Below are 25,637 nucleotides of genomic sequence, written 5' to 3'. Positions count from 1 at the left end.
TGCGTGTTATATTCGAGTAATTACGGTATATATATATATATATATATATATATATATATATATATATATATATATATATATATATATATATATATATATATATATATATATATATATAAAAATAAATAATAATTTGGACAACGTCGGCGGGCCGGATTAAAAGGCCTAACGGGCCGTATATGGCCGTAGTTTGCCCATGTCTGGGTTAGCGTGTCGGCCCTGACAGTGTGGGACCTGGGTTCAATCCAGGTCAGTCCACCTGTGTGGAGTTTGCATGTTCTCCCCCGCCTGCGTTGGGGTACTCCGATTTCCTCCCACATTCCAAAGACATGCACTCTAAATTGCCCCTAGGTGAGTGTGATCGTGAGTGGTTGTTTGTCTCCTTGTGCCCTGCGATTGGCTGGGCACCAATTCAGGGTGTTCCCTGCCTCTGGCCCGAGGTCAGCTGGGATAGGCTCCAGCCCCCCTGCCAGCCTAGCAGTGGCGGGCCGTCAGGGCCTTCTCTGCTGGCGTAAGAAATATCTGAATCATATATTGTATTTTGTCCATCAATACTTATTAAATAATTCCAAATTGTCTGTTAGCTTCCTTTCATTGCTTTTCCCCCTGGTTGCACTGCTTCCAGATGTGTGTTTGTATATTGAAGCATTTAACCAATCACATTTCAGCCATTATTTGTTGCCAGGGTCAGAAATCTGCCTCAAGGCCTTCACAATCAGTTCTGCAGGCTCTGCTGCATTAAACAAGCGTCGATAAGACTGTTGCTTTAACCAATCAGATTTTGAGTTGGCAACACCACAATGCCTTGTCGCAGGCGTAGGGATACGTCATTGCCTTCTCGCAGGCGTACGGATACGTCATCGCGTTCACCAACTATGATTGGCTAGTCATAGAGTAGATCAGCCAGAGCTACCAACCTGTATCTGGAGCGAGCTGCACAAGCAAATATATTTTTGTGTTGATTTAAAGCCATTTTCAAGATGGACTTTTCAAGAAAAAAAAGCTGGACATCACTAAGAAAGGTCAGACACCTCCAAAGCAAGCAAGCTTGTCGCAACCGGGAACGAACATTTTCAGCACTAAATCGAATAAAAAAAGTATGCCAGAAATACGAAAGGACAGGCTCAACTTTCAGCATTAGCTTCGATGGCGATAGAAAAGGAGGAAAGAAAGATGGATGGATATTGTGTACAGTTAAAAAGGATTTTTGGTGAATAAAATATGGCTATATTCCTAAATAATATTTCAATTGTATGAGGTTATTATTGATGACTTTTTATGTGTCACAGCTGTAGCTGCAGTAGAGGTTTTTTTAGCCATAAAATTGTTTTTGAGGGTTAGATTGATTCCGATAGAAGGTGCTACTAGAAAATGCACGGACCGCCACGGCAGCCTAGTGAGGATAAAGCGGTTCGGTTAAATGAGGTGAGATTAAACATTATATTGTATGATCACAGAAACAGGGATGCAAATTAGTACTAATATTCGCATTTTGTCAGGAGTAGTTTATTTAGATGTTTACCTTTGTGAGGATAAGCGGTTGAAAAAATGAATGAATGACCTGTATGCTCTCATGATGTTTTTCATTTACGACCATAGGACAATTTAGGACGACATATCGTATGTACTTGTGTCCTTGATAAGATGGACAGGTCCCAGCCTGCCATCTAGCTGCATTGAAGTAAAGAGAAACACTTGCAAAATGATAAACTATGCAGGTGTAGACACAATAGCATTGCCAAAGTTATCCGTTTTTGTTATTTTTACACCCAAATCATTCTAAAGAACAGCAGATATCCAAACCGTGTATTATTGGCTGATCTGTTTTTTTTTTTAATAATCTCTTTCACAGAAGTCATTAAGGGCAATTAAGACTACTTTTAATAGCAGTAATTAGGAAACTAGTTTCAGCATTTATGTCACTCTGGTTTCAATATAACCAACCAACAGTATAAATCACAGTGCTACTTCAAATGTAAAAAAAAAAATCATTGCTTGAACCATCACTTGAAGAGAAATGATAGTAAGAAATACAAATTTAGAAATAAAGAATGATGATCAATTTCAGAACATTTTTAGGTCACAGTTTGGATGCTAAGATAAGATATTTCTTCTATTCCGGTTTGTAGTATTGCTACTACAATTCTCAAACATTATCCACACATAACAGTGAAAATTTGAAGTCAAACTTGGAAGCAAATTGTTTCAACCTTTATTAAACATAGCTTGCAAGATAAATATTACAAAGTTATTTCCTCCAAAATTAGCTTATTTTTTTTAATCAATGCATAATTGTCAATCAATTGGCAGTATTCAAACAGCATTTATTTTCATTGACTTTTTTGTTTTTTGAAGACCGTTAAATATCAAGTATGTGCAAAAGGTCAGGATTGATGTCAGCAAACAAACAACAACAAAAAAAGGACGTAAAATAACCTCTGCTTCATGTCGTAATTTGTCTCACTTCCCAGATGTTTTGCAGCAATACAATTTGATTAAGAAATAAATTTGAACCCAAAATTTCCCTGAAAGTGAGTTAAAACTTGGGTCATGAATAAAAAAGATGAGTTCCGGTAGAGTTCAATTTTAGCAACAAGTACATGCATGGTTGGCTATGGTGCAAAGTTCGCAAAAACACCATTTCTGAAGCTTTAGAAGCACAATTTAACGCCTGCAGGCTCATATTAGGGTGCCTTGGCACATTCACAACAAATCCTGACAAATCTTTACACTTTAAAATAAATTTGTTAGTCATTTTATTAAAGGGATAAACAAAACAGGCAGCAATATCTGAATATTTACTTCATATCTACACCGTATAAACAGTGATGTAATACAGTTAGAATTGGTTCCCATCGTTTTAGATAGAAGACAACGTACTACCAATTTCCAATGTTATTTGATTATATTTGATTCGATTAAAATTTTATTTCAATTTCGTATTTGGGAAATTTCCTTGGTTGCAGTAGCAAGACAGACACAGAAGACATTGTAGAGCTAGGTAAAAAAAAATGGAGCCACAGGGTGGGGGACCTTCTGCAGACTGAGGGAGGTTAAATATGCAAAATCACTCTTTCAAGCTGATCCGCACACATCAAGTTTTGGAATTAAGTAAAAAAAAAAAAGCCTAAATGCACTAAGTGCTCAAAGATAGGAAACTTGTGAAAATTAAAATAAGCATTCGGTGTGTCGTTCACAGATATTTTAAACCAACGTATTTCAAGAATTGCCGCTTCAAGAAATAAAGTATAAGAGTTAGTGTTAGTCTAAGCCAGGGGTCACCAACTCGTTCTTGGGGGGGTCCCTATTCAGTCTGTTTTTCATATCTGAGATATGAAAATGATCAACTCATCAGCAAGCTGTCCAGAAGCCTGGAAATGAGCCTGATTTGATTTTGGTGTGTTTGAGGAGAGAGACGAGGGAAAACAGGCTCGATAGGTACCCTCGAGGAGTTGGTGACCCCCGGTTGAAACTACTGAGCACCTTCCTGCTAACCCAGACATGGGCAAACTACGGCCCGCGGGCCATATATGACCCGTTAGACCTTTTAATCCGGCCCGCCGACGTTGTCCAAATTATTATATATTTTTTTTATGCGGTCAAAATACAGGAAATCATTGGATGACCTGCATGAGCAATTCTGCCGTCGGTTTTGTGATTTTGGAAAAATTGACAGCTGGTGTCATGTCCTTTCTCACAAGACGCGGAAACGGTTCAACAGGAGTTGCAGTTGGAACTGATTGATCTCCAAATGTGACAAGTTCAACTCCCTGAAAGTCTCTGAGCTTTAGGCTTCATTAAGTGCAGCCAAATTTCCAAACATCCAGAAGATGGCACAGAGGATTCTGGTGTTATTTGGCTCTACATATGTGTGTGAACAGACCTTTAGTCTGATGAAAACCAAGAAAGCACCCCATAAATCCCAGATGAGTGATGAGTATGTTCATACTTTAGTCCTTTTTTCTGTTTATGTTTCATATGTACTGTTAACGGATGCAGTTTTTTTTTTATATGTATCGTATCTTGTGCTGACCCGTCTGTCAAATTGTTTAAGTCAATGTGGCCCTCGGGCCGAAAAGTTTGCCCAACCCTGTGCTAACCGGATGAAAAAAAGAAGAAGAATCAAATACACCCAGGAAGTCCATTTTGAGAAGCAGAGGTAAAATTTGGGAGTGTATAAAAAAAAATCCGAAACATTTTGCACATTTGTTACACAATAATACACAGTGATCACAAAACGAAATGACAAGCTTCACAATATTCATGGCTTTTTGTTTGCTTTTCTACACAATATACAACCATTTAATTTTTTTTCAGTACAAGGGAGGAAAATGCTTATGTACAATAAGTCATTATTACGTCAACCTAGCAAATATCGTGTCATTTATCTCATAGTCATTTGTTTATTTTTTTTTAGAATGGCAACAGAAAGTAAAGAGAACTCAGAAGAGCAATTCAGTCGCCAGAAATAAAGACTTTTGGAGGGAAAAAAAGACATTCAAAATAATCTGCAGTCAAAATACAAAGGTGTGGATGCAAAGAAAGAGAAATCCAGAGAGAGACAGGAGCTTCTTTTCAGTATTATAAATTTCGCTTGCATGAAAATAATTTCCAAACCAAACAGCGGGTGAAATTAAGACGAACTCCAAATTGAGGAAAAAAAGAAAACGCGAAACATTGGAAATTTTGGGGGCAAAATTTAAAAAAAAAGTGTCTAAATGTAAACTTGAGTTTACATTGCTTCTTTTAGGTAGTTTCGGAGTCTTGGCCTAAGACTTTCCTCGGCGTGGATTGTTCAAGCATCATGTTCATTATTTTAATCATCATCATTGTCACCCCCACATCCTTCTGGTTACTATTTTGACTGGAAAAACTCAAAGAACTGGCAACCATAATGACACATGGAGACCAATGGAAATGTGTAGAACTTAGGGATGGGCATAATGAAGGGTTGAGTGCCTTTAATATCGAAAGCAACTGTAAAAATATACATGAAAAAAAAATTCAAGGATTTTCTTTAGTATTTATGCATGTAAAATAAAATATATTCAAAAAATCAGTTCATTGATGCGTAATTTAAACAAAGAGGGGCATTTAGTCATTTGTGCATCCCTAGTAAACACTGCTTGTTACGTTATTATTTGTTGAAATCTGGCTGAGGCAGGCAAAAGAGGCTGTTGCAGTATAATTCACTTTTGTTAGGTCAACATAAACCAAGTTGGAGCAACAATTATTTAAGCACTTTTGCATTCACACGAAGTTAAATTGTACGGAAAACCCCGTGGACATTAAATGTCAAGTCATGACAATGAAAGCGAAAGCGTAAGCAATTTTCTGTGGGTTGCTCATTAAAATTAAACGGTAGCTATGATACTTTGGGAGAAGCATACACATCACAGTGTTATGGATTATATTTTTTCAATTTAGCCTGTATGAAATCTCGAAAAAAAATGATTCGAAAGCATCATTTTATGATTTAGCTTGGCTAAATCGGCTATTACACGCTTATGACTCTCTAGCTTAAATAAAAAAACATTATGACTGCAGAGCACTGCATACACAAGGAAAAAAAGTGCTCAATTTTTTTTCTTCTTGTTTAAATGAAACAAGAAATATTTAGCTCTTTACAACAAAAGTTTGAAAGTAGTGCTTTATTTAGCTAAGCTTCAACTGCAAGCCTTCTATAAAAAGATGGCTTCTTGAATGTTTGCATATGCTTAGTGCCTCTGTCTATATTCCTCCAATTTATTAAAACAAATCCTAATTATTTCTTTAGAAATGTTTAGTGCTTTAGTTTTACTTTCTAATAACCAGCACAAGGAGGAAAGTTTTAATTAATTGCTACTTAAATAATTAAAAAGATTTTCATAATTTGTTTCAATCAATCATGTACAATATGAAACTACTTCTGAGCCTCACAATTTAAGAAACGCACCAGCATAATATGTTTTTATGTCCCCAGACACTAATGTGTTCACACATGACAGGGTTTGGTTGCATTTAAAATTAAATCTGATATGATAATTACAGACTTTGCGGTTTGTTTAATAAGGTGTGTCTGGCATGTTCTCTGAACAAATTAATTGTTGGATGAGACTTGTCTAGGATGGCTTGAGATAGAGAAACAAATTTTGAAATGTTCCCCAAACACAAACTAAAGAGCAATGCACAGGCAAGATGCAAAACTGTTGTGAGTTTATTGCTGCGTTCAGACAGGCTGCAATTTTGTTCTCGCTGCGCCATGTGTTTGCATACAAAGTCGATGAAACTGTCCGTGGAAGGGCGAGAGGCGTGGCAGATGTGATGTGTTAAAATTTTGCAACAGAGGTTTTCGCCATAATCGGAAGCTTCCTCAAAATCCAGTCAACAAAAGTCCAAAGAAGAAAAAGATAGGATTACAAAAGAAGTCATATGTTGTAAAGATACAAGAGAAAAATCTAAATATAACGAGATTTAAGTCCTTAGTCGCGAAATTAGTCATGGTGTTAAGACTACTCGTTGTTTTGTTGCTTATTTTTACTTAATGGAACTCAGGTCTGAATCAACAAACAGGTCTTTTGGTTTAGTATTCACGAGATTTAAGTCAGGAAAAAGAAGTAATCAAATTATGAGATTAAAGTTCTCATAATAATTGTTTTTACTTTGTGGGCAAACTTCGACTTTTGGCGACCAAAAAGTTTGGTGTGAACCAATGTTCCCTCTAAACTGCGCTTGTGCGCAATTGCGAACTATTCTCGTGTTACCTGCGCACAGCAAACATGGAGTGCACAAAATAAAATCCAACCTCAACTGTACAGAAAATAAACATTACAATTTTTTTCTGTGCCATTTTGCAACGCAACTCAAAAGAGTGGAAGCCTGTCACTGACAAACGACAAGAAACGGGTAAATTATGACTAATGATATGACGCAATTTACATCACATGAGCAAATGTTAATGACATTGATTGGCTGCATTAGTTACGCGTCTGATTTGCAGGTTAGCATATAGCTAACGCTTCGGTGGAGATGCTGCCAAGCCTTTACCATGGTGAAACGAGCCAAAGTAAAAAAGAAATGTGGTTCTTTTTAGATGGAATGGCGGTCGGAGTATGTGCAAATAGAAGAACAAGTGGTGAAATTGGGTGAGAAAAACATGCAGCGAAGCTAAAGTCGTAAGCGAGTGGAAAAATATTGCATACAAATGGAAGCTTGACTATTTCAAGTGACACATTCAGCAGAAAAGAACATTTAAACGAGAATGAGAAGGATCAATGTGAAAAATAAGATAAAATTTGAGTCAGATTTGTGCATAATTCTAATGTCATTTACATACCTGTCAACTTATACGTTTTTTGATCATTTCAAATTATATACGCCGTATATAAAATTTTTATGGGATAGTAATTTTTTTTGTAAAACCCATCTCTTTTTACCCATTTCGGCTCTAATCCGGATCATCTTGGTCACTGGTATTAGATGAAAACGTCATTGTTGGTTTTTTAGCAAGATCGCGCACGCGCATTGCCCTTTAACCCCTCCGCCTTTTCACAGTCAGCAAGCAATTTACCCAGACTGTCAGCGTCATACCACGACATCTATCGAATCTTGAATTTAGTGCATACTGATTGGGCACTCTATCTACCTTGTAGAAAATTTTAGACTTCCAAGTGTGGCCCATGTGAGTAAATATGTGCTGCGTTGCATTTGTACGTTTTTTAATCGCATAATAAAGGGAATTGCAATCATTAATAAGGGGAGCAATTGGCCAAGGTTGACAGGTATGCATTTATCAAGATGTTTTATTCATAGATATTAATCATTATATTTTATTATGACTAGATAATATATATGGGTAGTTGACATGCATCTGCTTATGGCAGGTGTGATACTGGTGTGTGCCCATAGCGAGCATTTATGATATTGCTCACACTGGTCCTCTGTGTGCTCAGGGAGGTTGTCTGTATACCCAGAAATATGAAAAATTAGAGGGAACATTGGTGTGAACACAAAACAGTTTTGGCAAATGGCTTCGTGCGAGCGAAGGAATGAAAGGAACGAATAAACACTAGTTTTCGCCTTTTATCAAGACTAGAATATCAATTAAATGTGTGAAAACAGCCCAAGTACTAGTTCAAAAAAAAAATCGAATAGTCAGATTAGTTCAAATTAGCTCGCCACAGCGGATCGTATGTCACCAAGATGAACACTAACAGTCAAGAAGTCAATGTAGGTCATCCAGCAGTTTGTATTTGCTGTTCTTAGAGGAAGCTTTGTACTCTAGTTCCCACAAAAGTGACCATAGTCACATAGGGCAATATGTCCGGCGTCACTTCTTAAGGTACCGTAGCAGTGTTGGTGCTATAGAAAGTTATTTTTGTGCTCTGAAAATGCTTTGGAGAAAAAAATGTGCATAATGTACATAATCAAAGCAAACCGATAAAACGGACTACGTCTTGCCATATAACGAAACACCCCTTTCAATCTCATTTGTCACATCTGCTCAAGCCTGAAGGTAGACGTTGTTGAAAGTTCAGCATTGTCTCTCTTGGTAACAAACTCGTCTTGTTTTCCCCACTAAAACTCTGCTGTTTCTGGTTGATATATCAATAGGAACTTGTCTAATATCAATACAACCTTTGTTGAATATTAGCTTTGGATCACAAAACTAAAGGAACTCTTAAAAGTTCCAGTGAAATGTGGCTGGCCCCCACCGAGAACTGTCATTCCCCTGATACATAACACCTCAACCTAATTGTATCCCAAGAAGAATACTGCTGTTTGTCTGAACACTGATTGCAATGCTACTGTACCATAAAGTTCTTTCTATTCTTTCTAAAGATCAGTGAGTACATGGTAAATGAGTAATATGCCAATATAAAAGATTTAGAGCAACTTCCCAAACCTGAAGACCACACAACAGTGTGGGTAGTCAACAATGTAAGTTCTATATAACATATAGTACTATGTATTGTTGGCCTGAGGGAATCATAAAACAAAATTTGTTGAGGTCTGAAGAGTTTGAATATTTTTAACACAAGCAATTATCAGTAAGACAGGTGTCGGAGTTCAGAATGCGCTGCCTCGGAAAAGCCTACTTAAACTGCGGTAACTGGTCTAGCCTTCTAGAGACCGACCCTTATTCTCTTTGACAATGATGTTTGATGGTTGAATATTTTTGCGTAAGTTTTACAGTTTTGACCTAGATGTCGGATGACTGAACATCAAATACAGTTCAAATTGAAATTCACTCTTTGTATACGTTCAGATGACTGCTTGTTCAAAAAAGAGAAAACAATAGCTTCAAGTTTGTGTGTAGTACATGTACATGGAGGCGGATTTGAATAAGTGAAAATGAATACTAAACAAAAAACTTATTGGTGTCGCAGTTGTTCCTGATCATTCATTCATTCATTTTCTGAACCGCGTATTCTCACGAGGGCTGCGGGGAGTGCTGGAGCCTATCCTAGCTAACTATGGGCACCAGGAGGTTGACATCCTGAATCAGTGGCCAGCCAATCGCAGGGCACAAGGAGAAGGACATCCATACAGGCTCACATTCACAGTTAGGGGCTATATAGAGTGTCCAACGAGCCTACTAAGCATGTTTTTGGGATGTGGGAGGAAACCGCAGTACCCAGAGAAAACCCATGCAAGCCCAGGGAGAACAAACTCCACAGTCAGAACTGACCTGGGATCGAACCCTCGCTCCAATAACTGTGAGGCTAACGTGCTAACCACTCGTCCACCGGGCCACATTGTTCCAGAAATTAAGTCACTAATTTCACAAAGCCTTTTCAGTAGCATGCTATGCTAACAGCTCGAGATACTCGCCAATATAATTGCCTCAGCAATTCATGTTCAAAGCCTGCTAAAGCAATACCAGTAAAAAACTTTGAAGCTGAAATGGACCCATTTTAACTAGCTAAGAAAATGTTAGTATAGCTGAGGCATGTTAGTTGAAAAGAGACACTGTGTGGATTCTCGCAAGCCAAACTCAACTTTTGCGATACCATGAAATTTCGAATCGATTCTTATTGTGGATCAGCTTTGGTCTAGGGTCCGTAGAATTGGACTCGGATAGATTTGGGCGAGTGTACACATGCTTCTAACTTAGCTCAAAGTAGCTTTCCCGTAGGCGGGGTCTACCACACCTCAACAGGGCATGCAACTTGAGGTCCAACATTCCAAGAACAACATCACCAAAGAACAGTAGAAGTAAACCATAATACCTGTGACTCTGATAGGCCCTAAGCCAGCTTCCAGACCTTAAGAGACTCTTAATTGTAACATTCCTCCCCTCTTTTTTCTTTTCTATTTTGTAAAAAAAAACAAAAAACAAAAAAACAAACAAAAAGAAAATTTCCAATTGGAAATATGCAAAGTGCTCCTCTGGAGTGAGGCAACTTGTGCGCACAACATGCACACAATGATTGATCCATGTCTCTCCCATAAAAGATATAATCCACATCCTTTGTTTTGTCCCTCTGGCGCTAGGTATCTATACATAATCCTTACAGATATTTTTTTTGTTTTTGTTTTTAGCTTTGATGATTATTATCGTCTCCCGAAGGCTAATACCTCTCAGGTTCGCCAACGTTTCAAGAAGAGACGCCGCAAAAAAAGAAGAAAAAAAAAGGGAATACAGGTCTGGGAAAGGTTTCGGGTTGGCGGGGGGATAAGAATCCGAAAATATAATCCCAAACATAAGTAAATGAACCAGAATTCAAGATTTGTAAGTACAGACTCTGGTTTGAGTGCACAAAATGTGCTTCCACTTTCAAGAGTGAAGTCCTTTTCACATTGATAGAACATGTGATGTGAAACAAGAGTTGCTGGGTACAAAGGGTCCAGTCTGTGCATAACAAAAGGTAGTTAAGGGTGATGGAATTGGGTGGGATGGAAGTAGGAGAGTCATCACATTCGCTTTTGTAAAGCCTTGTTCCTTCTTCGGAATCCTGAATACGATTCTTGCTGATATCCTCTGGTAGAGTTGCAAAGATGGCCAAGCTGACAGCCCTCTCCTCTCTGGAGTAAATTGTTCTGCCAGAGCTGCGTTGCTCAGTCCTGATTTGTAGAACTAGCGTGTGTACATCCATTAAGACTGGAGTAGGAGACAGCCGTGGAACTCGGGAATAAGCAAAGCGGAGACGCGTGACGGGGGATAATGGCAGAAGCCGATGAGCAAAGGAAAATGTTTGATCAGGTTGGATTTTCTTTTCGAGAGGCCAGCACCCTTCTGTCAGTCATTTCCTGTTCATTAGCTTTTATGTGGGACAGGGGGGGTTGTAATACTTGTGATGCCCTTAACTATGTCACTTGGATGAAATGATGACAACATGGAGGCTCTGTCCGCAGTGTCATGTGCCCCTAAAATAATACTCTTTTAAGAGTAGACTCCTCATCTTCTTTTGAAGAACAACTTTTGAAGAAATTGTCCGGGTCAGTTTTTTTCCTCTTTAAAATTTCCAGAGAGCATTTGCTGCAAATTCTGAAAGTTGCATAGTAACCAGAACACGCACCCGATTGATCTTCTGTTACTAGCAATACTTCAACTTAAGCGTTATATATGAGAGAACTTAAAAAAAATGTCTAAAGTGACGCAACAATAACTTATTACCTGTCACTTCTTTGAGTAAAGGAATGACCGTAGAGAAACATTAAATGATATTTTTTGAAAAAAATAATAGTACCAGAGGCAAAAAAAGGTAGTTGGATTTAAAATATAGTGACTATAATGGGAATTAGAATTATCAACAATGCTAATTCAATTTGAGATGGTCTGACATTTTATTGTCTTTGTGTGACTTGATGGTTTTTCAACAGATCAGTTTAAGGGAGGCACATGGACAGGCACTGCATGCGATGGGTGGGGTCTCGGGGGGGAGGGGCGGGGCTTATATTGGCTGGTTTTTTTGGAGTGCTTCATGTGGGGTAGGACATTAGGCCCCAGCGTGGGGTGTCTTCAGATGGGCCATAGGGCTATTCAGACCTCATTTCTGCCCGGTGATGGACTGCGATATGGATCGGGGCGGGATCATGTCCAACAGGTACTCTCTCTGCCGATCTGCTAAGCTGGAGCTCTTATGGGTGCCAACTGCCGCTGGGTTCAAATAGGCAATATTTAACCCTGTGGGGAAAGGTAGATAGATACATTAATGTACATGAAAACAAATCGATTTACCTTGAGTCTTTGAAGTGTGAATACAGTGGTCAAACGACCTCGACATACGAGTGCCCCGACATACGAGCAATTTGAGATACGAGTAAAATTTCAGGCAAATATTTATCTTGAGATACGAGACAAATTTTGATATAGTGGTACCTCTACATACAAGCTTAATTCGTTCCGGGACTGAGCTCGTATGTCGATATTCTCGTAACTCGAACGAACGTTTCCCATTGAAATGAACTAAAAACCAATTAATTCGTTCCAACCCTCTGAAAAAACACCAAAAACAGGATATTGGATTGGAAAAAATGTTTATTTCTTCTAATTTCCCATCTTTTAACAAAGTAACACATAATTAGTGGTTTAATAGTAATAAAATGTGTTTAATAGAACTAAAATTAGACGGATTTCGCGGAGGGTAGAGAGGGGGTGACTTTCCACGGCAACGCACTCGTAACAAAACAAACAAATTTAAATTAACTTGGATTAATATATACAGACACTCAAACATACGTTTAATGTAAATTTACACAAAACTGAATTCTATTTTTTTTTTTAAACCTTTATTTTCCGAGTTGACTCCACCCGGACGTTCAGCGGGAGTTTTTAAAAGGAACGCATCAAGGGTTGTTTGTTTTTGCCTTCCCTTCAAAATATTTTGAAAATGACGCACACAAATGTCCTCACAATACGATAACGCACGACCACTTGCCAGCTTGTCAGGGTGCCTCTTTTCTACAAAATCCGAAAACTCTTGCCACTTCGCTAGCATGTCTTTGATATCCTTTGTAGCCAGGCGGTACCTTCTTCCACCTCCTCCTTGCTACTGAGTTCCCGCAACACCTCCAAATGTTCACTCTCCTGGAGCTCGTTTAAATCCTATGTCATCAGTTCTTCGTGGTGCTCGGCGATTAGATCATTCACCAGATGTGACTCGTTAACCTCCAGCCCCAAGGAATTTCCAAGTGACATATCATCCATGACAACGAGCAAACTCTGTGACACGTACCCCACTCTCATATTTTTCAATTATTTCCCGCTTAATATTGATTGTCAATGTTCGCCTTTTCTTTGCACAACTCTTCATTCCAACTGTCTGCTTTTGATCCATTGTTGTTCACTTTGTATTATGCATTGACTAACGGGGGAAAAACACGGGAAAATGCAAGCTACGCCCAGTGCTCGTAGATATCTGTTATACACGAAAGAGATGCGGCAAAAAAGACAGTGCGCTACAATGATAAACAGCCTGTCATGTCTTGGCCACCTGGCTTTCTCGCATCTCGAAAATTTTCTCGTATCTAGATATAATTATTTGCTCGAAATTTTACTCGTATCTCGAAATGCTTGTATGTAGGGGTGCTCATATGTAGAGGTACCACTGTACGAGCATACAGCGGACGCAAGAGGCTGCTCATAAGAACATCATGGGCACTGTCTTTCTGGTCGCAATTCTCTCGTGTAATGTCTCTACGAGCACTGGGCAGAGCGGTGTATTTTTTCAGTCTTTTTTTTCTCCGTTTGTCAGTGCGAATGGCATATATACTACTTCTCGTAGGCAAGTGGTCGTGCGTTATCCTATTGTGAGGACATTATTGTGCATCATTTTTGGAATATTTTGAAGGGAATACAAAAGCAAACAACCCTCGATAGGTTGCATCTGAAAGTCAGGGTGGAGGCGGGGCAAATAGAGCCAACCCGGGAGAAGAATGGTATCAAAATTTAAAACAAAATTAGAATTAAGTTTAGTGTAAGGTTAGATTAAACCTATTTTTGAGTGTGTCTGCATCGTAATCCAAGTTCATTTAAATTTATTTATGTTATGTTACGAGCGCGTTGCCGTGCAAAAAGTCCCACCCCCTCTCTGTCCGTCTCTCTCTCCCCTCCGCAAAAGCTGTCTAATTTTAGTACTATTAAACACATTTTAGTACTATTAACCACTAGTTATTTGTTACTTTGTTAATAGATGGCGAATTAGAACAAATAAAAATGTTTTTCCGATTCCAATATCCTGTTTTGGGTGTTTTTTCAGAGGGTTGGAAAGAATTAATTTGTTTTTAGTTCATTTCTATGGGAAACATTCATTTGAGTTACGAGTAAATCAACATACGGGCTCAGTCCTGGAACGAATTAAGCTCGTATCTCGAGGTACCACTGTACCTGCAAGACGCTATGCCAGGAATGGCCAACTCTGGTCCTCGAGAGCCGCTATCCGGTCTGTTTTCCATATCTCCCTCCTCTACCACATCAATTGATCAACTGATCAGCAAGCTGTCCAGAAGCTTGATACTAATCTCGATTATTTGATTCAGGTGTGTTGGTGGAGGGAGATATGGGAAACAAAAAACTAGTGGTTTAGTCAGCCTTGGTAATACTTCCCTTATGAAATAAAAAAAACTAAAACGAAAATGTTTAAGCGATAGGGGTTGCTTATGCAATCGATTCTGAATCGATTGCCACACTGAAGTTGCACAAGACGAATCATTTGTCAAAACTTGTAACTCGGAGGATTCACAATGCACTCGTGTTACCGAATTCACTCTGTTCACCCGCATTTAAATTGGAAAATTCGTAGTTTTCCGAAATGGTTGCTTCAAAAAAAAATTAAGGGACAATTTGGGGGGATTTCCGAAATTTAGGGAGCCTGTCCGGAGTCCCGGAGTTTGCCTTACTTGTCCGGGTAAACTCCGGAAATTCCGGAGAAGTTTGCAGCTCTGCTGTATAAACATTCAGGTATGCTTCTGTGACAAAGCATGGTTATCTGAGAGGACACCGACCATTCCGAAGAAAGTGGGGATTCCTGCTGTTACAAACAGGCTTTCTGAGACTCGCTTAGTTAATGGCAAATTCTAGTGACAATTTGTTTGTAATTGACAAAATAATTTCAAGTTAATTAATTGTTTCCCCCTCAAATTTTCATTGAAACAAAATAAAAGTGGGGCTTTTAATTACTTCAATTACATAATCCACACATTTTAAGGTTCTCTCCAAATCTTCAGGTCTTTGGACGTTAATGTGTTTACATAGTGGAAGTCTTCAATTTATGTTTCATTCATGTTTGTGTCCTTTTGCCACCTAACCTACCTTTATTAAGTACTCGGTGTAAAAGGTTTGCATAAGTAACGTTGTTCCAGAGAATGTGTAAAAATAAGCAGTGTTTATACAATTACTAACAAATTCAGGTGAATTTGGAATTAGCACAAACAATTTCAAGCACCCTCAATAAGTTATCCCTTTCAATTAATTCAAAGCTGATGAACTTCTTGCATTGAGATGGCTGTGAAACAGAGGAGCTCGTATACAAGCAGTGTGGGTTGCCAATTCAGCCATTTGGTTTCTATATTTAGTGACTATTACAGTGCTTGAAGGTCTCCCACTTCACTCCTAAAAAGGTGGATATTGACATAAGCTCCTGCTAAGAAAAAGAAAACACGAGAAACTATTTTAAGATAGTTTTCCGCATGATAAGAAAAGATTTGGAAGAAATTGAGAGAAAGACAACACAAGAAAAGACTTTAAACGGGCTGGCAACAGAAATATAAACCTGCCATAAAATCAAGTTTTATTTCATTTTAATGTGTAAAACTGTTGAACTTTTAAAATTTTATTATATAAAGTATTGTGCTTATTTTATGTTATAGCAAAAGGCAAATTCTTCCCAAGGGGAAAGAGTGATTTCTTCATTACAGTATAACCTTGAGATATGAGCTTAATGCGTTCCGGGACCGAGCTCGTATGTCAATTTACCCATAGCTCAAATCATATTTTCCCATCAAAAACAACTGAAAACAAATTAATCCGTTCCCACCGCCTGAAAAAAACACCCAAAACAGGATATTACAATGGGAAAAAACATCTTTTTATTTGTTCTAATTCACCACCTACTCACAAAGTAACAAATACCTATCTAGTGGTTATGATCTTCAATACTAAACTGTGACATTTTTCAGTGGCCAGATGGTAGCGTCTTAACGCGGACGAGAGAGAAAAAAGACAGGAGAGAGACTTGACGGCAATGTGCTCGCAACATAATAAACTTCAAATTCAACTTAAATTAACGTAGATTACTATACACGTACAGTAAAAGTACAGTATTACCTCGACATACGAGTTTCCCGACACACGAGCAATTTGAGATACGAGTACAATTTTGAGCAAATATCCTGTTTTGGGTGTTTTTTCAGAGGGTTGGAACGAATTAATTTGTTTTTAGTTCATTTCTATGGGAAACGTTCATTTGAGTTACGAGTAAATCGACATACGAGCTCAGTCCCGGAACGAATTAAGCTCGTATCTCGAGGTACCACTGTAGTGGAAATTTTCCAGCCCTATGAAATCCTAAGTAGAAGGCCAATATGTGGTTAAAGTACCTGGGATGTTGTAGATCTGGCGACGGCTATCATGCTGCAGTCTGCCGCTGCTACTGCTGCCGCCTCCACTGCTGCCACAATGCTTAGCACCGCTCATCCCCATGAGGCTGCTGGCCACTGACAGCTGTGAAGCCTGGGCAAAGTTAGACAGGACACCCCGCGCAGAGTTCGACAGACCTCTCTGCATAGAAGCCTGAGGTTGAGGAGCCTGAGAAGAAATTAAATTGCTCGGCGTAACTACGATGATGAAAGAGGGCAATAACCTTAAGCTTAACTCAGGTAAATGTAGTGTAGAGTAATTCATCTACTTTTTTCTCCCAACCTTTAATATGACCAATACAGTAATCCCTCAAATATTGCGGCTTCAACTATCGCGGTTTCACTACATCACGTTTTTTTTCTTTCTGGGGAAATTCATAAAAATCTGAAAATCCACGCTGAAACTTGCAAGTGGAAGCCACTCCCCTGTCCTTCGCTTGCTACTAGAACTCAGCACTGAAGTAAAAAAAATAAAATAAAAAAAACGTATTTTCACGACCATAAGGCGCACATAAAAGTCTAAAATTTTCTCCAAAATAGACAGGGCACCGTATAATCCAATGCGCTTTATATATGGACCAATACTAAAATTGTTATCACGATAAAATAAAATAAATCAGTCGATAGGACAACTACGCCAAGCAGCCCCAGACTACTATTTCCCGTAGATAAAGTACTGTGCAGTGACTGCTGGGATATAGAGTTCTTAATACACCCAGTTCTTCAATACACTTAGTATGACGGCGAGCACACTAATTTGGTGCTCGCCGTCATTTCGGGTGTATTTACAAAAGAAATCCTGCCGCTAGATGTTGGCTTCAACGGTAGACTGCGAACTATATATATATATATAATAACTCGGAGCTTGCCGTCATTCCCGGAGGCTTAAGAACTACAACCGCGGGACCCGGCGTTTTGGAAGACTCATTTGGGCAATTGTTTAATTCGGACACAGAAAATGAGGACTTTTTGATGGATTTGTGGGTGATGATGACGTGAGTAAGTTGTAAAATGTCTAAATAAAGTACAACCGAACTCAGTTTTGCTTCCGTTGCCTTTTTAAAAACGTGTTTTTAGCGTGTGGGTGTAGCGTGCAAGAACTATATTTCCCAGCAGTCACTGCGCACTGGAACCCGGAAATAGGCTACTTCCGGTAGCCAGCGCTATTGCGTTTCGATGTTCATCCATATATAATATATATGCGTCTAAAAAAAACGGTGCGTGCTTTGTGTGTTTAAAATACAGAAATAGCACTCGTTACTGACACTGCGGCTAAAAATACGATGCGCCGAATAGTCGTGAAAATATGGTATATACATTTTTTTTTTACGTTGGGGTGACCCTACTTCGTGACCCCTATAATAACTACCTTTTTTTCAGTGCTGAGTCCTAGTAGCAAGTTGAAGACAGGGGAGTGGCTTCCGCTTGCGAGTTTAAGAATGGATTTTCACATTTTTATGAACTTAAAAATAGATAAATAAATAATAGCAGGAAAAAATAAAAATAAAATAATAGCAGGAAAAAAAAATCACGCAATTCACGATAATCGAGGGAAGACTAAACCGTTTATAGAATTTATATCATAATTGAAATCGCCTGCTCTGTTCCCCTAGGCTTCAGTTTTTCAATTGCCCAAGTTGGTTCAAAAATAAATCACATGCTTTGCGAAATGGCTTCGCGATGACTAACTGTCATAACACATCTAACTTGCTCAGGTTAGAATAAACCGGAGTAAAGTGCCTTCTCTGTTGCCTCAGGCTTCCCCAATACAAACAGCATTGTGACATTCCCTTTGACTTGCTCAGGTGAGTTTAAACCAGACGAAACCGCCTACTCGGCTGTCCCGGGTGTTACGATGACTAACAGTTCTCTAACATAACACTGAACCTGTTCAAGTGAGTACAAACTGGATCTAACCAGCCAAGCCGCAATGACGTGAATCAAAATTGTTTTAGTAAAAGCTCATCCAGCATATTCTCTTAGATGCTGTTGGCGCGGACGTTCGGATAAATATAAAACATCCGTTGAGAAGGGAAGTTGTGGTTTTGAACCAGAGACATTAAGCAGTTATAATGTGAGTGATCTTATAAAAGATACCTACATTCCACTTGAGAATTAAGTTTTAAGGTTAGTTTTTGCAATAGTCAAAAAGCCAAGGGTTTACGATTTATAGTTGTGTACCTGGCGCAAAGCATGATGTCGGATCAAAGAGTCAGTCTTGGAGGCGTTGGGGCCGCTGGGGGCTGAGCTTGGCGAAAGGGCTGCCTGTTGCAGCCTCTGCTCAATCTCCTGAAATGGAAACAGTCACCTTAGGGAGCACGTAGCATACTACAATCGCTCTTTAAACCATGTGCAAACCTGTGATAACCAAATTTAGCATCTGTGGCATGTGAAAATACGTGGACCCCTCTGTACGACTACTTAATAATTATGCTTAAATGTTTAGTTCCTATTATTATTTAAAATACCATGTAAGTTTTCACAATACAGAAAGGAAAAAAAACTAGGAAGAAGAAGAACAGGTTGAGTTTTAAAATGGAGTTCATTGGTTCTCAAGCTACAGTATTTTCAGCAATTTAATTTGGTGTAAAAATCTCAAATGAAAAAAAGGATCACTATTTGAAAAGCTATGTATTCACTGTACTTGGAAATGCAGGGTTTGTACTTGACAATGAAGACGTAATAGGTGGAAATTCAATTTATAAATTGGAACCACCAGGAGGAATTTTTGACCATTTATTATTATAGACAATGTGTTACTGTGATGTTAAGAGATACTCATACTGTGCCTTTTGTACTACAACAACTCTAGCTATTCTGGGAAGCTTTCCTCCAAGTTTTAGAGGTCTGTTTATGTGAACTGTTTCACCCAGAAGCAATTTGTGATGTTACAAATGTTGAATGAGTTTGAATGAGCCTGAGTTTTCAATTTGTGCTTTAATTTGTATCAAACAAAGCTCTGTCATCTTAAGGCCAGGATCTTACATGCAAGGTAATTTCCCTGCGGTGACGTAGCATTTACTCGCATACAAGTCGCTCGCGCGTATAAGCCGCACTCTGAAAGTTGCCCTGAAATGTTTGAATTTTACAATTTCTCGCGTATAAGCCACCCCCCCCTGATTCCCAATTTTCACCTCCATATTCATGGTTTTAATAGGGAGTACAAATGTGTTACTTTGAAGGGAAAATCTTAAGAAAAATCATCATGTTATTTCTGAGATACTGTATGAATCAAAAGCACATTATTAGGGTCAATATGCCTGTCTTTGTAAATGCAAAATATCAAATTATTCAATTTGAAAAAAGAAAGTCTATCTTTGATGCTTTCTAATTCTAAAGAAATGACAATTTTCTTACCAGACGTTTAAGATGTGGTGGCAGCCATATTGCTTCTAATTTCAAAATATCTCCATTCTTTCGATGGTTCATATTACTCCAATATTTGTCACTTTCGAACAAGAAATACAACGAAAAAAATGAAGGTGGAATTTTATTTTATTTCAAAATCAAGGTTACTCGCGTCTCGCCAGTCACAGCACGTTTAACTAGGTTTAGACGTCAGCGCTCTAGTTAAGATGGCTGCCCTGGGACCTAGGTAAGACGGCTGTTCCCCGAGCGAGCAGTGACGGGAACGTGTTTTTTTTCACGTTTTATGCAAGATACGTACGTTTTTTTTCTTGAATTTCATTCATAGACGTCAAAATACATTTTGTTTAGCATTTTATCAGTTTGTCTTTTCTCTATTTTGAAATAAATGACCGTATCGGCATTCGCTTGCGTCATGACGTCATAGCGCATGCAATGGCGCCATTTTGTCATGACGTCATCGTGTCATGGCAACTTGCAGTATTTTTGCATGTCGTGTTTTTATGCGCATATAAGCCGTACCCTGGATTCAGTCATCATTTTTTTGTCCGACAAAAGCGGCTTATATGCGAGTAAATACGGTACTTGCATTTAACATTTTTGCAAAATCACAATTCAACTCTGTTGGGCTATCATCAAACCGCTTGCTTGTTTTGCAGCAAGTTTTATTTTATCTGTCTTGGGTCAACAATAGCATTAAAATAACTACATCCGAAACAACCATACATCAAACAGTCACTATAGCAGGAAGACTTTTACGTATAATTAGGAATGTCTTAGAAAACGCTCTGACACTGACCTGCTCCTGCTGCAGGGCCTTCACAAAGGCATTCTTCAGCCTGTTAGTATGTTCTGCCTTAAGAGCTTTTTTCTGATTGGACATCATGCACTGCTCACACAGGATTCGCCCACTCTTCTCCTGCTTCCAGTGTGGTGTAAAATCAGTTCTGCACTGAGCACAGAAGAAAGGCTCCATACGGGAAAGCGTGCCTCGTAGTTTACCTGTCGATCAAAGAGGAGGAAAGTGACTTTCAGACTGATACCAATATTCACTGCATCATTTTTTCTATATTCTACAGGTGGGTAATATTCATCTTGAATTTCTGTCATCTGACTAGTGGAAATCTTAAAATTTCAGTGACATAATCTGGGTAACATGCAAAATGTATCTTGGGTTTATATAGCAGTAGTTAACCTCGGTAAGAATAAAGAATAAATATCAAACCTATAATTAACCACAAAGGCTGACAGAAAAAAAACTACAATTTAGTTTAAAACAACTACAAAAAAATATTCAATATAGATAACTATGGTTACTAGCAATGCGGTTTTTAAAGTTTAAACTTTGTTTAAAAACTGATCAGTGATAGTTTTGGGGCAGCACTTTGTCAAGTTAAACCAAACCGTCATGACAATAACCAAACAAATCAAGACGAGAATAAAGTCACAAAAAAATATTTCATTTTATGAAGGCCAGACCTAAAAATTCTACCCAAACTAGGTTCTTTTTTTTGGACAGAAGATGATTGAACTTACTTTCTCAATAGGTTATTTCAAGGTGAGTGACAATTTTCCAAATCCACAATAGATGTCAGACTGCCTTGGAATGTATGTATAAAACTATCACATGTCCTACCTACAGTGTTTGTGTAACTATCTGGACATAAACAATCACTCAGTTAATGTATTGTCATTTTTCTTTTGAAGCCTGTACAATCGCTTAAATTGATAAATTTTTAAACATCCAGATTTGGGGATGCGTATGCTTACCCTGACTGTCCAGAACGCTCTGTACCACCTCCTCAAGGCCCACCATGTAAATGAACTCGCTGTTTGCAGCTGATGGCAGAAAGTGGAGGAGTGGGGCAGGGGGTTTGGGCGGGGGAATCTCCAACAAGGTTTTCTCCAGCTGCTTTCTCAGGGCAAGCTTTGCTGCAGCTTGGCTGCTGGCTTGGTCCGCAATGGAGTTCACGCCGCCGCTGGCTGAGCCGGACAGAGTGGATGGGCTGACGGCTGAGGCGCCACCCAAGCTGCCTGCCACGCCGCTGGCTCCTGCAGCTGCCTGCATGTGGGCAAGGTTCATGTACATGGCACTGGAGCCTGATCGCTGGGAAGCCGCCACCTGCTGGCTCGCCTGTGTATAAGAATTCTTTTTGTTAGTCCAGTTGACCAGGAAAGTTGTTGTTTTGATAGCATAAAAGGCTTAGGCAATACCAGTTATTAGTACCAAATGCTATATTTTTTTCTACTCAACTGGTGAAAACCAAGAGTCTAAATAATTCTTGCCTTTTCTTCTTGTTTTAACTTGTATTGTGATTGAAAATGTAAAAACAGCTCTGAAAATAAGCAATCTATAATCCTTATAAAGCGTTAATTATGGATGTGTGTGTGTGGGTATGTTAGGATTCTCTCACTACGTTTGTCCAAACCGTGCATCGTAGAGAGTTGAATTTTTTTTTATGGTGGCCAGAAACGGCTGCCGGATCCTAATAATGATTAAATTTCTTCACCTTGTGTGTAAATTCAATCTTTTATTTGTTAAAGCTGAAAGCAGAGTTGATATGTGCTATGCGTGTAACTGAAATTTTCCTTTCTCATCTAACCAATTTTTCAAAAGAGAATTTCTTTATAGACAACAACTATCTTTTGGTTCTAAACAAGCTTGTGCATTAATACATTAACTATATATTACAACCCAGACAGGATTTTTTTTTTAAAAATGCTGGGTTTTGAACTAATATATACATAGTGTATTCATATATACATATATTTAATTATGCTTGTTAAAGCGCTGCACACACAAGGAAAAATGGAAGGACACAATTTATAACTTGCTCTGTTTTATCCGGTCACAGTAACTTACCTATATAACTTTAGTGAAGAGACTAAAATTTCACGTAAACACAAAACTGTCATCGACAAATGTTACAGCAGTAATGATAATTTAGACGTGTATATTATTTCTTTTTTTACCTGACCATTATATGGAGGCAAAAAGCATCCTATTTCTCCAAACATTTTCCGCCTCACTCAAGGTATCCACTTGCCTCCTTGTTTCAAATTGAGGGATCAAGGACACAGGAGCTCACAAATAACAGACATGCTTTGAGGGCTTATATCAAATTGATAACCGGATCTCTGTGCAATTTAAAAAAACAATTTGTTGAGATCTTAAATTTCAAAATTACCTGCTGGTAGCTTACAGCGTTGCCCATGCTGGAGCGAGCCATTCCAGGTTTGGAGAGTCGTTGGCCTTGCAATGTGGCGGGATTGGGGGCTATAACCCGCTGGGACATGAGCATGGGTGGCAGGTTGGCGTTGGCTCCTGACCTGATAACAGTGTGACCCTGCAGAGATCGAGGAAAAAGCACAGGGGTTTAAATAATGTTAATTCTAAATATGCTTATCAAAAATATACATCATAGACTAGCAGAGCTGCCAACTACTCCGGAATTTCAGGAGTTTACCCGGAAATGCAACGCAAACTCCCATATCTCCCTCCACCAACACACCTGAATTAAATAATCGGGATGAGTTAGTTGATCATTTGATTGAGGTGTGATGAAGGATAGCGGCTCTTTAGGACTGGAGTTGGCCACCCCTGGACTAGTTTGTGAATAACATTGAATCAATTGACATACATCAAATTGAATGGCAATTAGTGGTTTTGAGGGTCTACTAGTGCAGGCAATACGATGATAAATATCGTCAAAGGGCTTGATATAGAGAAGGAGGATAATCTTGGAGTTTGTCATCTATTTCTTAATAATCCTGAAATTTGAATGAAGTAAGATTGTACTAGAGCTTGATGTACATTTGTATTACTTTAAGTTTATTTACTGAAAAAGCTAAATATACTGTATAACTTGACACTTTCACACGTCCGCCATTTCACTATATAAATATAGCGTGTCAGCAAGCAATGTACCCAGACAGTCAAGCTACCATCGTCATACAGCGACATCTACAGAATCTTGAATTTAGTGCATACTGATTGGGCACCTCGTCTACCTTGGAGAAAATTTGACTTTTAAGTCCGCCCTATGTGAATAAACATGCTGCATTGCATTTGTACGTTTTTTTAATTGATTAATAAGGGGAGCAGTTGGCTGAGGTTGACAGGTTTGCAATATCAGTGATGGTTGACTAGACAGAGGAACAAATGTTTTTAATTTGTTATAAGGTGGTGCTATATTCAAAAACACCAGCAGAGGGAAGTCGAGGGTTAGTGCATCAACTAACAAACCAGCAGTGCATTTCAGTTAATACAGAATGAGGCGAAAAGACGGCATCCCCCATCCCGACAACCACACACACATATACACACACACACACTGAATATTTAATACAATCCCAACATGTAATGGCGGAGAAGAGCTACATATTACAAGAACAAAGGCTTCTTAAAGGAGATAGGCTCATTAGCTCTCTCACAGGAATGTATTATAAGTCTAAAGCTGACACACAATTATATTTCTATCTGCTGTGATTAAAAAGCAGTACAGTTTTGAACGTGCTCTTGTTGAAAGTTCATGCTATGAATGTGGTAAAATGAACATAACCCCAAAACATAAAATTCCAGCGTACACAATATGTACCAACCTGTGCAGTCCGGAGGTTCTGGGGCTCCGGGTTATGCATGCCTGGCCTTACTGGGAGCTTCCCCAATCCAGGGGAGCCATGGATGGAAGGTTGCCCAGAAGAGGCAGCATTCTGAACCACTGATACCTGCACACATTTTAAATGACAAAAATGAGACCTCTAGTGAGAAGTGGTTACATGCCTGTATAGGTATCACAAGACATACCTACATAACTGTAGGTGTCAGGATTAGCAAGTACCAGAGCTGTGCGATAAAACGATAACGATAATTGTCGTGAAATATTTTCTGTCAAGAATAATATTTTTTTTGATAAAAATTAGATAATTTTAAACTGCAAATACACCACCCGACAACCACAGAGAACGGGGGCGCTGGTGCGAGATGAACGCTAGTTCCAGACCAGGGGTCCGGAACCTTTTTGACAGAGAGAGCCATAAACAATTCATATTTTCAAATATTATTCCTTGAGAGCCATACTCATAATTTAACATACATGAAAAATGTGCGCCTTTTTAAAAACTAATTTCACCCCTTTGAAAGTACAAAAACTCCCTGAATTCTTTTGCCAACATTGTTACGCTGTTGCTTATCACTGTACGCATAAAGAGTCGTCTAATTAAAAGAATAATAATTAAAGCGGCGCTAGATGTAGCGTCAATGCCACAGACTTGATGCTCGTATTGGTGCATTGAGAACTCCATACATTAACTGACAGGTTATCTGGGAGCCATATGCACCAACCAAAAGAGCCACATAAGGCTACCGAGCCATAGGTTCCCTACCCCTGTTCCAGACCAACGCTCAGGCGAAGGAGAGGATGATGAGGAAATGTGTTTTTAGCATGTTAGCAATAGAAGCTAACATGGAGCTTTAAAGCAAAAGGACAATAATACGGCCAAAATAAAGCGATTATGAGATGCGGGACAACACCGAGCTGACCCACTAAAAGATCCAAGAGAATTCTCCCTGGCGTTTTTTTTAAATGCCTCGTAAATACCTGTGCGCAAAGAGAACCCTGATTAAAAATGTCTTTAACCCACTGTCCTCATTTGAGGACATTCTGTAATATTTTTCTTGCTTGATATCAAGGTGTTTCCCCATTTTATGT

General features: G+C 38.8%; 1 protein-coding gene across 1 annotated transcript in view; it reads right to left on the bottom strand.

Moving 5' to 3' along the window:
- Positions 1-10,165: 10,165 nt before the first annotated feature.
- Positions 10,166-25,637, bottom strand: part of gatad2b (GATA zinc finger domain containing 2B) — a 72,147-nt gene continuing 56,675 nt past the window's right edge. The window contains exons 5-11 of the mRNA XM_077590358.1: positions 24,529-24,654; positions 23,115-23,273; positions 21,697-22,060; positions 20,726-20,928; positions 18,742-18,849; positions 16,522-16,729; positions 10,166-12,109 (exon numbers count right to left, since the gene is read on the bottom strand). Of these exons, the coding sequence (XP_077446484.1) occupies positions 11,973-12,109; positions 16,522-16,729; positions 18,742-18,849; positions 20,726-20,928; positions 21,697-22,060; positions 23,115-23,273; positions 24,529-24,654 (1,305 nt within the window). The 3' untranslated portion in view covers positions 10,166-11,972. The remainder of the gene's footprint in view (positions 12,110-16,521; positions 16,730-18,741; positions 18,850-20,725; positions 20,929-21,696; positions 22,061-23,114; positions 23,274-24,528; positions 24,655-25,637) is intronic.

This window comes from Stigmatopora argus, chromosome 21, assembly GCF_051989625.1.
Source record: "Stigmatopora argus isolate UIUO_Sarg chromosome 21, RoL_Sarg_1.0, whole genome shotgun sequence".
Classification (NCBI taxonomy): Eukaryota; Metazoa; Chordata; class Actinopteri; order Syngnathiformes; family Syngnathidae; genus Stigmatopora; species Stigmatopora argus.
The sequence above is the reverse complement of the archived record's forward strand: the minus strand, read 5'-3'. Positions and strand labels throughout refer to the sequence as shown.